We start from the raw sequence: 16512 nt of genomic DNA on the forward strand, positions 1-16512 counted from the left end.
TTGGATGCCTGTATATATTTTTCTATTCACTCTATATATTCTCTCTCTATATTCTCTCTCTCTTTATATATCTTCTGTATATATTTTCCTTCTCTGGTTGTTGTGGCTAGGACTTCCAATACTATGTTGAATAACTGTGGTGAGAGCGGACATTCTTGTTTGACCTTCTGGTCTTGTTTGACCTTTGAGGAACAGCTCTCAGCTTTTCACTATTGAGGATAATGTTACCTGCGGGTTTGACATTTATGGCCCATATTGTGTTGAAGTATGTTCCCTCTAAACCCACTTGGTTGAGAGTTTTATCATGAACACATGTTGAATTTTGTCAAATAGTTTTTCTTCGTCTATTGAGATGATCAGCATTTTTATCTTTCATTTTGTTAATGTGATGTGTCAGTTTGATTTGTGGTTATTGAACCATCCTTGAATCCACGGAGTAAATTCCACTTGATCATGGTGAGTGACCCTTTTGATGTATTGTTGAATGTGGTTTGCTGATAATGTGTTGAGGGTTTTTGTATCTATGTTCATCAGGTATATTGGTCTGTAGTTTTTGTTGTTGCATTTTTGTCTGGATTTTTTATTAAGGAAATTCTGGTCTCAGAGAGTGTATTTGGAAGCTTTTCTTCCTCTTCCATTTTTTGGGATAGTCGGAGAAGAATAGATATTAACTCTTCTTAAATGTTTGGTAGAATTCACCCTGACTTTTGTTTATTGGGAGATTTTTTTTATTACTGATTCAATATTGCCACTAGTAATGTCTGTTTAGAATTTTTATTTATTCTGGATTTGGTTTTGCAATATTGTACGTACATTTCTAGGAACTTATCCATTTCTTCTATGTTGTCCAGTTTGGTGGTATATAGTCAAGCAGTCTCTTATAACCCTTTATAGTTCTGTGGAGTCAGTTATTCTCCTCCTATATTTCTGATTTTGTTTGATTCCTTTCTCTTTTTTTTTCCTTGATGAGTCTGGCTAAGGTTTATTAACTTTTTTTATATTTCCAAAGAACCAGCTTTGGTTTCATTGATCTTTTCTACTGTTTTTTAAATCTCAGTTTCATTTATTTTCACTCTGATCTTTAGTGTGTTTCTTTTCCTTCTATTAACTTTGAGCTTGTTTGTTCTCCTTTTTTTGTTTCCTTTAGGTTTAATGTTAGATTTTTTTTTTTTTTTTGAAAATTTTCTTGTTTCCTGAGGTGGGCCTGTCTTGCTACAAATTTCCCTCTTAGAACTGCTTTCACTGTGTACCAAAGATTTTGGACTGTTGTTTTTTCATTTTCATTTGTCTCAAGTATTTCTATTTCCTCTTGATTTCTCCATTAACCCTTTGTTTTTTCAGTAGCATGTTGTTTAGCTTCCAATTGTTAGTGTTTTTCCCACCTTTTTTTTTTTTAATTGATTTCTAATTTCATACCATTCTGGTTGGAAAAGATGCTTGATATGATTTCAGTCTTCTTACATTTACTGAGACATGTTTTGTGGCCTATACAGGATCTGTTCTGGAGAATGTTCCATCTGCACATGAAAAGAATGTGCATTACTTTGTTTGGGGATGGAATGTTCTGTTCAGTACATTTGGTCTAATGTGTCATTCAAAGCTACTGTTTCCTTATTGATTTTCTGCATGGATGATCTATATATTGATAAAAATGGAGTGTTAAAGTTTCCTACTATTTTTGTATTACTCTCAATTTCTCCCTTTGTGTCTGTTATTTTATTTATGTATTTAGGTGCTCCAGTGTTAGATACATAGTTATTTACAATTGTTTTATCCTTTTGTTGGAATGATCCCTTTATCATTATATTATGTCCTTCTTTGTCTCTTGTTATGGTCTTTCTTTTAAAGTCTTTTTTGTCTAAGTATTGCTACCCTGGTCTTTTGTTTGTTTTTTGTTTACATTTGCGTGGAATTTTTTTTCTATTCCTTCACTTTCAGTCTATATATATCTTTAGGTCTGAAGTGAGTTTCTTATAGGCAGCATGTTTTTTGTTTTTTGTTTTGTTTTTTAATTGATTCCATCACTTCATGTCTTTTAATTGGAGCATTTAGACCATTTACATTTAAAATAATTATTGATAGGTATGCACTTACTTCCATTTTGTTAATTGTTTTCCAGTTTTTATAATTCTTCTCTGTTCCTTTCTTCTCTTGCTCTCTTTTCCTGTAATTGATGACTTTCTCTAGCACTATGGTTGTATCCCTTTCTCATTATTTGTTGTGTCAGGTTTTTTATTTGTGGTTACCATGAGGTTCTTATATAACATTCTAAGCACATAACACTGTATATTGGTGGTCACTTAAGTTTGAACACCATCTAAAAGAACTTCATTTGTAAACTTTTTCATGTTTTATGGATATATGGTCATATTCTACCTCTTTATTTTCTGAGTCTTCTGAACTAACTTTTAAGTTACAATCGATTTTACTACTTTTGTCTTTTAACCTTCATACTGGCTTCATAAATGATTACTGCCTCTACTGTATGTTTGCTTTTACTTATAAAACGTTTTTCTTTCATAATTTGCTTCTAAATATAGCCTTTTTTTTCCACTTAAAGGAGTCCATTTCACATTTCTTACAAGGTCAGTTTAGTGGTGATGGCCTCTTTAACTTTTGTTTGTTTAGGAAACACTTTATCTCTCCTTTATTGGTGAATGATAACCCTGTGGGTACAGGATCAATGACCATTTTCGTGGCCCAGTGCAAAATGAAAATGTGGAGGTTTTTGTTCAAAATAATATTTTATTACTTGTAAAACATAAAAGGGTAATAGCAATATGTGAGTAACAACATTTATGTTACAACATGTGATACAAATTGCAAACAACAATATTTTGATCCCATAATTTTGTACAATACAATAAATAATAGTTTGTTATAGCAATATATGTGAATATATAAATATCTTGATCATAACATTTTTAGGGTTCATTTTTCTATAAACTTTTATTAAGTCATCAAAACTTATTTTAGCAACTGCATTTTTCAATTAATATAATTGAAAATAATATCAATCACCTGATAAATGTAAGATCACAAATAATTTTTGTTAATTTTCAGTTTTGAGAAGGATCTTTCTGCTGATGCAACTTAGTGGTGCTGTTAAGAATATTTCATAGGCTAACAACATTAGGATAAATTTCTGATAAATTATTTTGAAATATAAATTTGAGCATATCTAGAGCTGGTTATTCTTGCAGAATAATTTTTCTCAAAAGATTTAACTCTTCTTACAAATCAATTTTTTGTTAAGTCTGAACGTAGGTTTAAATGTTACTCTATATCATGGCATTTTAATGTTTCCTCTGATCTTTCCTATAACTTGTAGAAGTTGTACAAGAAGCTGAAAGTTAGTTTCATGATTTGTATATAATTTAAAATGCCTATTTATGAATTCTAAAGCTAGATCTTCAATCACAAGGGAAAACTATTTTATAGTTGTTTGTTAATAACTGGCCCATGAAAGTTTTTATATGAAAATGGAGGGTGGATTCTATGGACTGTGAGGGTCTTTAATTTCTATTTCCAAGCCTGTGGGGATTTGCTTTGCATTGTTGCAGTGGTTTTCAAAACCAGAAATGCTAAACTCTTTGAAGACTTCTAATGACTCTCTGGTACAGTTTATTATAATGTCTGTGTGTATACTTTTATGTTGTTAACAAGTTACTATCAGAGTTTACTGCCCAAGTGCTGGCAGATATTGTTCCAGTGCTCAGGCCAGAGTTGTTATCTGTGCAGATGCTTCAGAGATGGGTTCCAGGGATTGACAGGCAAGCTGGCCTCCCACCACAGGTTCCAGGGCCAGCCACCCCTATGTGGAATACCTCCTTTTTCCAGGACCAGCTTCTGCTGCAACTGACACCATTGCCATTAATATGGGTTCAGGTTCTGGTGCAGGAATTCCCCTCAGGGACCCCTGGTCCCTTAGAGTGCACTGTGTATGCATGTGTGCGTGCCTGGTATCCAGGCCAACTGCACAGTGTGGCATGGTGCCCACTGTTGCCTGGCTGATCTTTACATCTCATTTTCCCATTGGACTTCACTTACAAAACACAACTTCAAAGATAAAAATTAAGAATTTCAAGATAGTGCTATCAGAGCATTAAACCAAAGAGCCCTATACAAGTTCACAGGTCACATGCCCATGAAACCACTCCTGAACCCAGTAGTTCAGAGGTGATTTTGCCCATCAGGGTGGGTTTCCTTGGGTTCTAATAGTGGACGATTCCAATCAAGCTTCTGAAAGCAAGAGTGCCAAGACATATTAGCCCCAAAACTAGGCCCCCACCCAGGTTTGGCACAGAATGGCATCTCTTCCCCTCTGTAGAGTGGTTCTCTAAAAGATCTCCCAGAAGACTCCAGTGCTGGGCGGTCCTTAGACCTGCTTTCAGCTGTACTCTCCTTCGTTAGAGACGATAGCCAAATTGAAGAGTAGGAGTGGTAGCAGCAACAGACTTGGAAATTTCCCAGTTAGGATTGTGTTGCTCAAAAGTAGTCCGAGATGTGTTTGGTTTAGGATGAAGGGGGAGGTGCTCTGCTGCACACAATCAAGCACATCCAAATTGCTGGCAGCTCAAATATCCTCGACTTTAAGGCCATTGCAGGTGTTAACATCCAGTGGGCAAATGGAGGCCTACGCCTAGTCCAGGCTTGAAAGAGATACAGATCACTTCCTATGCAAATTCCATCGGCCACAACTCAGGAATACAACATACCTAAGTATACAAGGGCTGGGATATGTAGTCAAATTCTGTGCACAAGATGAAGAGGAAGCTATTTTCGTGTTCAGCTGCCAGTCTCTGCCACAAGAAATTTGAAAAATGGGAGACTGGTAGTAAAATGTGTATAATGTGTCCCCAGACCTTCTGAGACAGGCATGGCCATGGGAACACCTGGTATCTTGGGGCAGACTGCCCTGAAAGGCAGCTTTCCAGCTGTGATTCCTTGTACTTGATAATGTTTGGTTCACATTACAGCTTATGTTCTGGGAAGAGCACACGTGGAACATCTAGCATTAAACAACTGCCAGCCAAGCTGGCTGGCATTTCTCAGTATACATGATCAAGTTGGCTTGACTGTACTTGACTGTATACTTTCTCAGTATACATGATCAAGTTGGCTTGACGTGTTGAACAGTCACGCACTGTTAAACTGATTCTGTAGGTGCAGATCAAAAATGTCAAAATCAGGACTATGGAGGCAAAAAGGAGAATTGAGATCATTTTAACCTTCTACCTCCCTCACATTGAACAAGAAATTCAAAATCAAAAATGGCAAGTAAATTGAGTGGATAGCATTAAAGATTCAATGCCAGAGGCTCACTTAAAATGATCTTCTGTGTAATTTACAGTCTTACACCAAACCACATGATATGATTTATTTTGGTAAATTTCAATCTGATTTTTGACGGCAAGGAGGAGGATATGAGTATCAGGCAATAAAATTATTCCTTGTCAATATTTTAGACAAAGAAGCTGGAGCGTTTGTTGAAAGAGGGTACCTAGCTGATTGGGCAAAGCCTTACAGGTAGAATGTCTGGAGCAATCCTAGTTAATACCTGATATTGTGATATAATCGTTAAAAACACCCCTTTCACTCTCAGAAGAGCCCTGGTTTGGACGATAAATTACATAGTAACCCTATGACCGGGGAGCAGTATGTTTATGTGGCCACCACTGTTCAAGGTCTGGTCCGTAACTTTGCAGAATTGGCAGTTCAGGGGTGTCAGGACACCTGGGCTGATTCAGGGCAGGAGGAAGCAGATTCACATCACGGAAATTACAGGAGATTGATGCTTACACCAGAACGTTGAATTTTTAACTTATTATGAAGACTGCCAAGCAGAGTAGAAACTAATGTGGGTTTGTTATTGTGTTCTCTCCCTTGAAGGATTGTCTCCGCAGAAAGCCAATGTTCATGATCATTATTCTTGCGGATGAGGAGTCTCAAGGTGACCGGTGTTTGCTGGAGAAGCTGCTGTAATTTGCAAGACACATTTCAGTACTCAGTACCCACAGGAAGTATATACAGCCATTGTCCTACTAAAAGTTTTTCTTTACAACCAGGAAAGTGGCCTTGGTTATCTTTCCAAGGAGATATTTGATTAAAGCATTGGCTACAGGTAAAGAATAGGGATGCTTGGTTCCAACTAACCTTTTGTTCTTTACTAAGTCTCAAGCCCCCTCACTCACTTGCAGGGCCTGGCAGGGCCAGTGTCAGTGGCCGACATCCCCTGATGCCTGAGGTCCAGCCAGAAGCAGCCCTGTCTTTCTTCCCCTGCTGCGGGTTGCAGAGATCCTCAATATTCTGGAGTGTGCTTAGTGTGACTCTCGCCCCCAGCCACCACCCCAGTTCCCAGTAGACAATAGACACGATGGCCAAGAGAGGATTAAAATCAGTTTTATTAATAGGTTGGAGAGCACAGCTGGGATCTGAGACCCAAGTGAGGCTTCTTTTGTCCTCTCTGAAGTGATGGCAGCTGAGCCCATTGGGCGGGGCTCGCCAAACTTACCCACCCCATCACAGACCGAGGCTGGTGTGTGGAGAGCCGAGTCCTGGCTGGGCCCACCACGGGCTGGTCCTGCTGGGTCTGTTTACTGCATGTAGACTGGAAGCCCAAAAGCAGGTCCAAGAGAAAGAGAGAGAGAGAGAAGAAGCAGGAGGACAAGTAAGCAGGGACTTTTAATACATTATCTCCACCCAGTAGAGACAGATGGCCCAAAGAGTCTCAAATTCATCAACCACAACCATCCCGAGGTCACCCCACAGGTGGAACCTTCTCCCCAGTACTTTCCTTCCAGGCTGGAATGTGGTTAAGAGATCTTTTCCCTGTTGGGCTAAGCAAAGACTGTAGGAATAAGGAAAAGGGTTTCTCCCAAGAGATGAGGTTGGGTCAGGAGACTGGACTTCTCAAGGAATAAGTAGCCCAGAGTCACCTTGTGTGAACCTTCCAGTCTGTAGACACTAAGCCAAATAAAGTTGTGAGCTATGGCAGCTAGAGCTGGGACCATAGGTCCCTAAGTCACCTCGTGCCTGAATAATAACCACAGAATTCTTTTCTTGCCTGTACTCTACAGCCTGACCTCTGACGACTGCTGAGTAAGAACTTGACAGACTTCCCCCACTCCCCACCCTCAGGTGGGCAAAATGGATGAAAGTGGTCAAAAGGTACAAACTTCCATTTATAAGATACATAAGTCCTGGAGACGTAGCATACAACACGGGAACTCTAGTTAACAATACTATATTGCACTGAAAGTTGCTAAGTGAGTATATCTTAAAGGTTCTCATCACAAAAAAAATAATTCTGTGAGGTGATGGATTTTGACTACACTTCATGTGTGATCATTTCACAACATATACGTGTATATATAACCATTACGTTCTACACCTAAAACGAATAGAGTTTTATATGTCCATTATACCTGAGTAAAACAGAATGACAGACTTGAGGCCACCACAGCTGAGGTACAATTTGGCTTGACGTCTATGGTGTTCCTATAGAGCGCCCTTTCTGCTTCAACAGAAACACCTTCTGATTTAGCAATCAGGTATGGAGTTGTTAGCTTTGTGTCAAACCAAAGCAGAGGGCCTTTTAGGCCATGCTGTATGGAAGGGAAGATAAGAATAGAATAATAAGATTCTTCCAGAGCCCATGAACAGAAGTTTCATGGCAAGTGTTGCATCTGACGTGGCTCTCTCTGGCACAGGAAAGCACCCTTTTCTGCCAGAAATGACTACCTACCAATTTTTTAACATCCTGCAATCCTTCCTCCTATCTGTAATGAAGAACCCTCTCTTCTCTTTTTTCCATGCTTTGCTATTTCTCTAGTTATCTTAATGCCATTAATTAGACTATAGCTATCTTTTATATCTGGGTGCATTTTCAGTACACTCAATATTCCTGGTTTTAGCCTGAGTGATTTCTGCAAAGGGTTGATTCCATCCATTACTTGTAATTTTGCTTTTTGTTTTGTTTTGTTTTTTCATACTATCACCATTCAAGGGTGACCTCATTCATGGTCAAATATGGCACCTTTCTGTAGTTTCCAATAGGCTATTTATACAACTTTCCTTTGAATAAAACTAAATGATTGCAGAAACATTTTTCCCCAGAGTATTTTTATTAGGGATTCCTGCCACCATATTAACATATAAAACAATCTGGATGTTGACATAGAAATGCAGGTTTCACTATACAAAGATAAGGCTCCAATCACAGGTCACATGGCCCCAGTATCTCTAGTATTTCAATGAAATCAACTTTTGAATTCTTCCCAGAGTTGTCTTTATAAATATTAGACAAACCACAAAATATATTCCAAATACATAACATTTTACAGTATGTTCCAAGCACAGACAGAAATACACGATACTTTACCTACATTTTTTTCATGATCAACTTGCATTAGCACTAAAGACAAGACTGTGTGTGTATATGTATTTGCCATATATGTGTGTATGTATAACCACAAATGTACACACAGTTGTTTGAACTGTGGAAAATTCAAAGCTTTGAGACTGTGGGTTTTATCCACCATGATATCTGAGAGGGAAAAAGAATAATATGTTACAAACTCTGCTCAATTGGGGAAAAATAAACACAACTGTGTATGAAAGGCATGTCAGTTGTGTGTATAAAAATACACACACATATATACAGATTCATATATAAACACATCTATACCAATAATATGGAATATACATATACTCACACACTTGCTTTGAATTCTGTATCTCACTATGTTATAAACTCACCATCTTTGGAAGCACTTTTCTCCTCATTTGATTCAGGCAGCTGGTGACTGTCTCCTAACAAAACTTAAGTGGATATTTCTAAAAGGCTGATGCCATTCTGACAAAAAGGTATTTCAGGATCCAAGTTTTATGTTTGGTGGCTAGTGCTTAAATTCAGCAGACCCTATTCTGTTAACTCCTTCACTTAAACATTTCTATGCAATAATGATGTTTTTTGCCTGAAAGAGATGTTAGCTGGAAATGTTAAAAGTAATTTGTTACTCCCTAATATAAATCTGCATGGTTGGATTGTGTGTGGCATTTATCCTGTCAGTATTGTTCAGGGTTTCATGATGGGCAATAATATATTGCTTCCATGATTAAAAAAAATATTTAATATTACTTTAAAAGGGCAAGGGCTAGGTTTGTTATGGTTAGAACCTCAAAGGAAATGATAAGCCTGATGACAAGGGGGACTAATTTTGTGCAGACTATACTGGGTACCCTTTTGTCAGAAAGTATGACTTGGAAGTCATAACAAAGGGGAGTAAAAACCTTTGAAAACTTCCAAAATAAACTATAGAAAATCTATTGCTACCAATAGAATTGGTATCAAATTTCAGGCAATAAAGATTCTTCAAGAAAAAGCAAAATAAATCACTGAAAGCACGTGAGAGAAAACACCCTACAAACTTAATAGCAAATGTGTATTATAGTTTGCTCAACTGAAGGCTTCATGAGCAGACTTTTTAAAACTTATTTTCAAACTTAAATGTCTAATACAGTGCTCAGAGCTCCATGAATGAGTAGGACAGGAATGGCCAATTTGGAAATCAGGCTCATGATAGAGTTGAAGCATCTATTACAGTTTAGGAGAGAATATGGGCATCCAATCCCTTTGTAAATGAAGGGATTGGAACATTCTCAATCCAAGGAGAAATCCCAATGCCCTAAACTCCATACCCTTTTCTTTCTCAGTTATACCACAGTATTGGTAGGATCTGTTGCCTCCCCATGCAGAGTACTTGTCTTTCTGTTGTGGATTTAATGGTATGAAGGAAGGTACTAGAACATTTGTCCCCTCTGCTATCTGGCTAGGGAGTCATTTTACTATTTCACCCAGGCTGAAATGGTGGATCACCTAATGAATCCATTCTACTTTCTTAATGGGAGCCCCAATTATGAATGAGTTAAGATCTTAAGAAAACTGGGAAAGGAATATAATGGCCAACACAAACGAAGATCATCAGCATGATCAATAAGTCAAAATCCATTCTTTTCATATCCTCCCCCCATCCTTCTCACACACACACTTCTTTTGAAATTTCTTCCACAGAATCAAAATGAATGGCATGAGGGACCAAAAAACTATGCCTTAAAGTTTCTCCACTTTTATTTAGATCCGCTTAAACATATTCGTGTCGACTCAACAGTAAGTACACATTATATCATCCAGTACCATGCATCAACACCGCTTTCAGAAAAGCTGGTTTGCCTGCCACCACTTGCATACCAGCCTCACCAGAACTCCTGTTTTGCCACTTGCCCCATCCCCATCTGCTTCCACTCTTGGGTTAATGTACGATCATGTGCAATTAACTACCATAACTTTTAACTTTTTTCCTTTAGTTTCACTTTCTTTTAAAAACGTTCTGCTTCCCCAACCAAAATATTATAGACAGAATGCAAATGAAAGTCCTCTTGTCCAAATACTTTGAAAAACAGACTACCCAGTATCTGCTTGAGTGTTCTTAGTTTCTACATCCTCTAGTTCCATCATCCATTTTAAGAGCTTACTTACTACAGTGTCTTTCTACCTATTTTCTATCTCCTCTGAAGGTAACAAATTATGTAATTGTTCAGCCAAAAATATTTTAAAAAACAAACCAGTGCCAAAACATTAAAAAATTCCCGACATACCCTTTGTGCATTAGTCTTACAATCTGTACACTTAAATAACTCCAGGAGGCTTCTTTTTTTTTTTTTTTGCTAAAAATTTACCAAAATATTTTGAACACATAAAAATAGTTTTAAAAAAACAGAAAACAAAAGCCCAGCATAAATTTAGTTGTATAGGCATCGGTTAGAGGACATTGTTTTCACTAAGGATTATATTCAAAAACTTTCTCTTGGGTTTTTACTAAAATTCTGATTCTGAACCTTATAATGGTGCTAACTATTAAAAAAGGGGGAAATCTAATTCAGCGCAATGTATTCTGTATTATGATATAATAGATAAAGAGTATGTCTGTAGTATACTAAAAAATAAACATATTTTTGGTTAAAGGCCATCTTCCTGACCTAGAACTAAAATAACTGCATTTGACTTAAACTTACTTAGCTGCAGTGAATTATGGAAAGCTAACTTAAAGTTTTTAATAATCAGTTATGAGTAACGAACACCTGTTGATGGCCCCATGACCATTTGGAACCAGGCAGTTGCTGAAAAAACCAAAAAAACAAATCACTAGTATTGAATATAGCCCTTAGTCACATGAGATATGAACTTTATGAGCAACCCAGCATGTAGAGAATGAGGTTTACTTTGCCAGCCACCCACTCCTTTAGAGGACAGTAGTAGTCATAGTGAAACTGCTCAAACTCTGGCGTCTGGCGGATTTCACATAAGAAGGAGAGATCAATACCTGACTCCAAAAGGAGGAGGAGCAGGGGGAATACAAAGAGCAGCAGCCCCAGGCCCACCACAAGGAGCCTGGAAAAACTCTTGACCAGTGGGTTCACCCGAATATGGCCACTCAGAATGTCATAGCTCCACGACAAAGCTTGGCGAGCCTCCTTCAGCTCTTCTTCTTCGGCCATCAAAAAGGCATTTTCATCTGCTTCCAGTTCCTCAAATGAATCTGTGTCTTCTCTTTCCAACTCCAGCCTCGATGGACAGTCAAAGAGCATGTCAATCTCATCATCATCAACAGGGGTGGGGAGCAGGCTGGCACTCGGGTTGTATGCCAGTTCAGAGATGGTCAAGGGCTCTTCTTTTATTTTATCTTCCTCTTCACTTGGGGGGTTTTCATACTCCCGGGCTTCCTTCACTGGCGAGCTAGAGATCAAGGGGGCAGAAATGTCTTCTTTGGGTAAGGGAACACCTGTAAAGAGACATTTTTTACCCTTAATTTTATATTTCAGGTTGTGGGTTCCCTGCCCCCCTCCACAAAGATCTGTAGATGGAAACCAACCAAAAAAAGAGAAAAAAATGGAATTCAGGAAATTGTTCTGTGGAATCCTAATTTTAACAGGGTCTGTTACAAAAAATGACTTTAAGGTGAGCACGCTAAACCCCAAATAACCAATGGCTGGCAATATTTGTGTGTGCAGTTATGGTCTGCAAACTTCCAACTTGGGCCATGTCGGCGAGAATAAGATGACAATAAACCACTATTGTAATTTTGAGCGGTGTCTTTTAGAAGTCAACACTATCTAGAACTTCACTGCATGACAGATTATAGAATCTGTTCAATGATAGTCTATTTTTACATATTCTAGGTACGAGTTAGTGGTTTCGAGATTTAGATAACTGCGATCATGTATGCACAAATTTGCACCTTGCTCCCTTCATTTAACATTTTAACATTCTCTATGTTGAAATGGATGCCCATTGGGTTGAGTCACAGCTAATGGCTATGGAGAGTAGTCCCCAAACCCATGTGACAGGAAGGGCTGGAGAGAACCCCTGGAAGCTGCGGTACTCAGCAGTGCTCAAGCTAAGGGGTAGGTGGGCAGGGCTGACTGCCCTCAGGGCAAAGCAAGGAGCCCTGTTGACCAGAAAAACTGCAGCATGAGTCAGCTTGAGTGAGGACAACAAAGAGCCTTACTAGCCTTTGAGCTGCTTCCCCTGCCGTGTCCGGGCAGGGAAACTAATTCATAGCCCCACTCATTGCTGAAAATTTTAAGCCCGCCTGACCATGGAGCCTAACCAGCACACGTCGGATGTTGCATAGACCATTCAACAGCCCTACTTCCAGTGGCACTTGAACGCAGAGCAAAACTAGTGGCCTCACCTGCCTGGGCTTTCCAGTGCACACTCTTGCTTAATCCAGGCCCCCAGAGAACAAACTATGCAGGTCCTGCATCCCATCCTGCTGCCCTAGCAGGGCAAGGAAGCTAATTCATAACCCTACCTTCCCTGCTGAGTATAGCATCGAGTCCTGACCATCCAGTAAGCCTACCCTGAAAATCTAGGAAACTCTGGTGCCCATCATACAGCCTCACTTGGGCCGGGCACCAAGCCAGCAGTCCTATCAAGCTGTTCTCAGTTGGCAGCACACCTAACCACCCATGATCTCAGAGCTTAAACCCTTGCCATGCTCCCAAATAGTCCATAATAGCAGGCCCAAAGATGTTACTGGTAGACCTGTCCAGAAATCCAAACCAAGCTAACTGTTAAACTGTTTTGCCAAAATGAACCTGCAAAGTCTGGGAGAGGAGATCACTTACCACTTGCAGATACCAAAGTAAGGAATCAATAATCACAAAAAGGCAACTATGACTGCCCCAGAGGAAACTAATATAGCATTAATAACCTTAAAGAAATGGAGATCTGGGAACTGTCAAAGAATTCAAAATAATCCTCTTAAAGAGGTTTAGTGAACAAGAACACACAGATAACTAAACAAAATTAGGAAAATGAAAAATGAACAAGATGACAAGTTCAACAAAGAAGCAGAAACCATCAAAAAGAATCCTAGGGGCGTCTGGGTGGCTCAGTTGGTTAAGCATCCGACTTTGGCTCATGTCATGATCCAGCAGACCGTGGGTTTGAGCCCTGCGTCAGGCTTTGTGCTGACAGTTCAGAGCCTGGAGCCTGCTTCAGACTCTGTGTCTCCCTCTCTGCCCCTCCTCTGCTCACACTTTGTCTCTTTCTCAAAAATAATCCTAGAGCTGAGGAATGGAGTAACTGAACTGAAGAATTCAACAGAGAGCTTCAAAGGCACACTCAACTATGCAGAAGGAAGAATTAGCAACCCAGAAGATTGGACATTTCAAATTATCCAGTCAGTAAAGCAAAAAAAAATGAAAAAGTGAGATCAGCCTACAGACCTTATGGGATAAAATGAAAAGAAACAATACTGGCATTACGGAAATCCAAGAAGGGAAAGAGAAAAAAAGGGATAGAAAGGATATTTAAAGCAACAAAGGCTGGGCTTCTGGTCTAAGATACAACAAGAAGACCCTGAACTCACTTCCTCCACCTCCACACCAGATCTACAGCTAGTTACAGAGCAATTCCTCCTGAAGAATGGCAGGATGAATGAATAGCTTCTGCACAACACACTAGAACACATAGAGAATGGCAAGAGAGATGGAGACGTTGTAATGAAGGAAACCCCTACCCCTGATGCTGCCAACTACACAGGGGAGAGCTAATACTGAGACTGGGAGCAGATTCACTGCAGCACAGAAACAAGCTGTGGTTAAAAGAGCAGCTACAATATGAAAGATCGAGCCCTAGAACTCTGCCAGATGGCAACAGAACTGCTAGAACTCTCTTTGGATCAGAGGGGCTGGCAACTGTCATGGTTTATATTCCCCTGCCATCTCTATAGCGCAGATGGGAGCAGGGTCTGGATAGAATAGCCAGGCTGCCACCTCAGGGAGCCCTAGGCACCCAGCCCAGTCCTGGATGCCCTGGGGCACACAAAAAGAGCTGTGGTTTAAAAAAGCAACAGGGGCGCCTGGGTGGCTCAGTCAGTTAAGCATCTGACTTCGGCTGAGGGCATGATCTCCCGGTTTGTGAATTCGAGCCCCACGTCGGGGTGCTGACAGCTCAGTCTGGAGCCTACTTTGGATTCTTTGCCTCTCTCTCTGCCTCTCCCCGACTTGCTCATGTGCTCACTCGCTCGCTCTCTCAAAAATAAACATTAAAAAAAAATTTAAAGAGCAACAACAATACAAAGGATCCAGCTCTAGAACTCTGCCAAATGTCAGGCAAGCTCTGGAACTCTCTCCAGGTCAGAGGGGCTGGTGACTAGCATGGTTTACAGTTTCCCTCCATCTTGGTAGCACGGATGGGAGCAGGGTCCGTGAGGCCTGGGACCCTAATTTACACCATTCCATTTGTCCAACCAAAGTGGCTCCGGCACAGCACACACCGAGGCATGCCTAATCAGTGCTCACGATAGCTCCAGTCATCTCACCAAGGTATCACAGGAGCAAAGCACCCTGCACTGCAGGCCCACACCTGGGCCCACACCTGGGCCCACACCTCAGCTCCAGATGACTTGCTAGGGCAAGCTCACACCTGCTTCAGGTCCAGCCACCCAAGCCGGAATGCTCCTTGCACAACGCACCCTGGGAACACCCAGCTAGTACCTGCCTCAGTTCCAGGCACCAGGGTGCACCCTGTGTGAGCACCCCAGGACCTCCTGGCTTGTACCCACTTCAGCTTCAGCTGTTCTGCCAGGGTGCCCTCAGCACAAAGAGCCCTGCGAACCCCAGTCCATACTGGTCACAGCTGAGCCAGCCAAAGTAATCAGGAACACACAGGAGACAACCATACACAAGGCCATTCTTTTGTATTTAGAAGAGGCAGTTTTGCCACCTAAGTCATAGAAATAAACACAGAAAGTAAAGTGAGGAGACAGAGGAATATGCTCCAAATGGAATAACAAGACAAACAATCTATCTGATAAAGATTTTACAGTAATCAACATACTGGGGCACCTGGGTGGCTCAGTCGATTAAGTGTCCGACTTCAGCTCAGGTCATGATTTCATGGCTCATGAGTTTGAGCCCTGGGTTGGGCTCTGTGCTGACAGCTCGGAGCCTGGAGCCTGCTTCCAATTCTGTGTGTGCCTCTCCCATGCTCATGCTCTGTTTCTCTCTCTCTCAAAAATAAACATTAAAAAAATTTTTTTTTAAAGATGCTTGCTGGCCTGGAGAAAAGAGTTGAACTCCAAACTTAACCCAAGAAATGAAAAAATATGCAAGAGAAAATCAACAGTAACTTAGTGGATACAGAAGAATGAACAGATCAGTGACCTGGAAGACACAGGATTAGAAAGCACCTAACCTGAACAGCAAAAAGAAAAAAAAAATTTGTTTTTTTTTTTTAACATTTTATTTTTGAGAGACAGAGGCAGAACATGAGCAGGGGAGGGGGAGAGAGCGAGAGAGAGAGATACAGAATCTGAAGCAGGCTCTAGGCTCTGAGCTGTTTGTTAACACAGAGTCCGACATGGGGCTTGAACTCATGAACTGTGAGACCATGACCTGAGCTGAAGTCAGATGCTGAACTGACTGGGCCACCCAGATGCCCCCAAAAAAGAATTTTTAAAAGTGAGTATAGGTAAAGGGATCTCTTGGCCAAAATTAACCAAACAAATATTCACATTATAAGGGTCCCAGAAGAAGAGAGGGCAGAACACTTACTTGAAAAAATAGTAGCTGAAAACTTCCCTAACCTTTGGAGGGAAACAGACATCCAGGTACAGGAAGCACAGAGTGCCAAACAAGGTGAATCCCAAGGACATTAAGTACAATATAGTTTCACTTATATATGGAATATAAAAAACAAAACCAAAAAGCCAAAACAGACCCGTAAATACAGAGAACAAGTCGATGGCTGCAGGGGCAAGGTGTGCAAAATGGATGAAGGGGAGTGGGAGATACAAGCTTCTAATTACAGAAGGAACAAGTCACAGAGATAAAAGGTACAGCATAGGGAATATAGTTAATAGTATTGTAATAGTGTTGTATCATGGTGAATGGTAGCTACACTTGCAGTGACCACAGCATAATGTATAGAGTTGTCAAATC

At 40.2% G+C, this 16512-nt stretch overlaps 1 protein-coding gene across 1 annotated transcript in view; it reads right to left on the reverse strand.

Annotated features, from left to right (window-relative positions):
* Window positions 1-11247: 11247 nt before the first annotated feature.
* Window positions 11248-16512, reverse strand: part of FRMD3 (FERM domain containing 3) — a 301078-nt gene continuing 295813 nt past the window's right edge. Inside the window, exon 14 of the mRNA XM_047097589.1 lies at window positions 11248-11843. Within this exon, the coding sequence (XP_046953545.1) occupies window positions 11248-11843 (596 nt within the window). The remainder of the gene's footprint in view (window positions 11844-16512) is intronic.

The sequence above is a fragment of the Lynx rufus genome, unplaced genomic scaffold (assembly GCF_022079265.1).
Source record: "Lynx rufus isolate CCGP_SWC_20201006 ecotype Redwood Valley unplaced genomic scaffold, mLynRuf1.p SCAF_10, whole genome shotgun sequence".
Taxonomy (NCBI): Eukaryota; Metazoa; Chordata; class Mammalia; order Carnivora; family Felidae; genus Lynx; species Lynx rufus.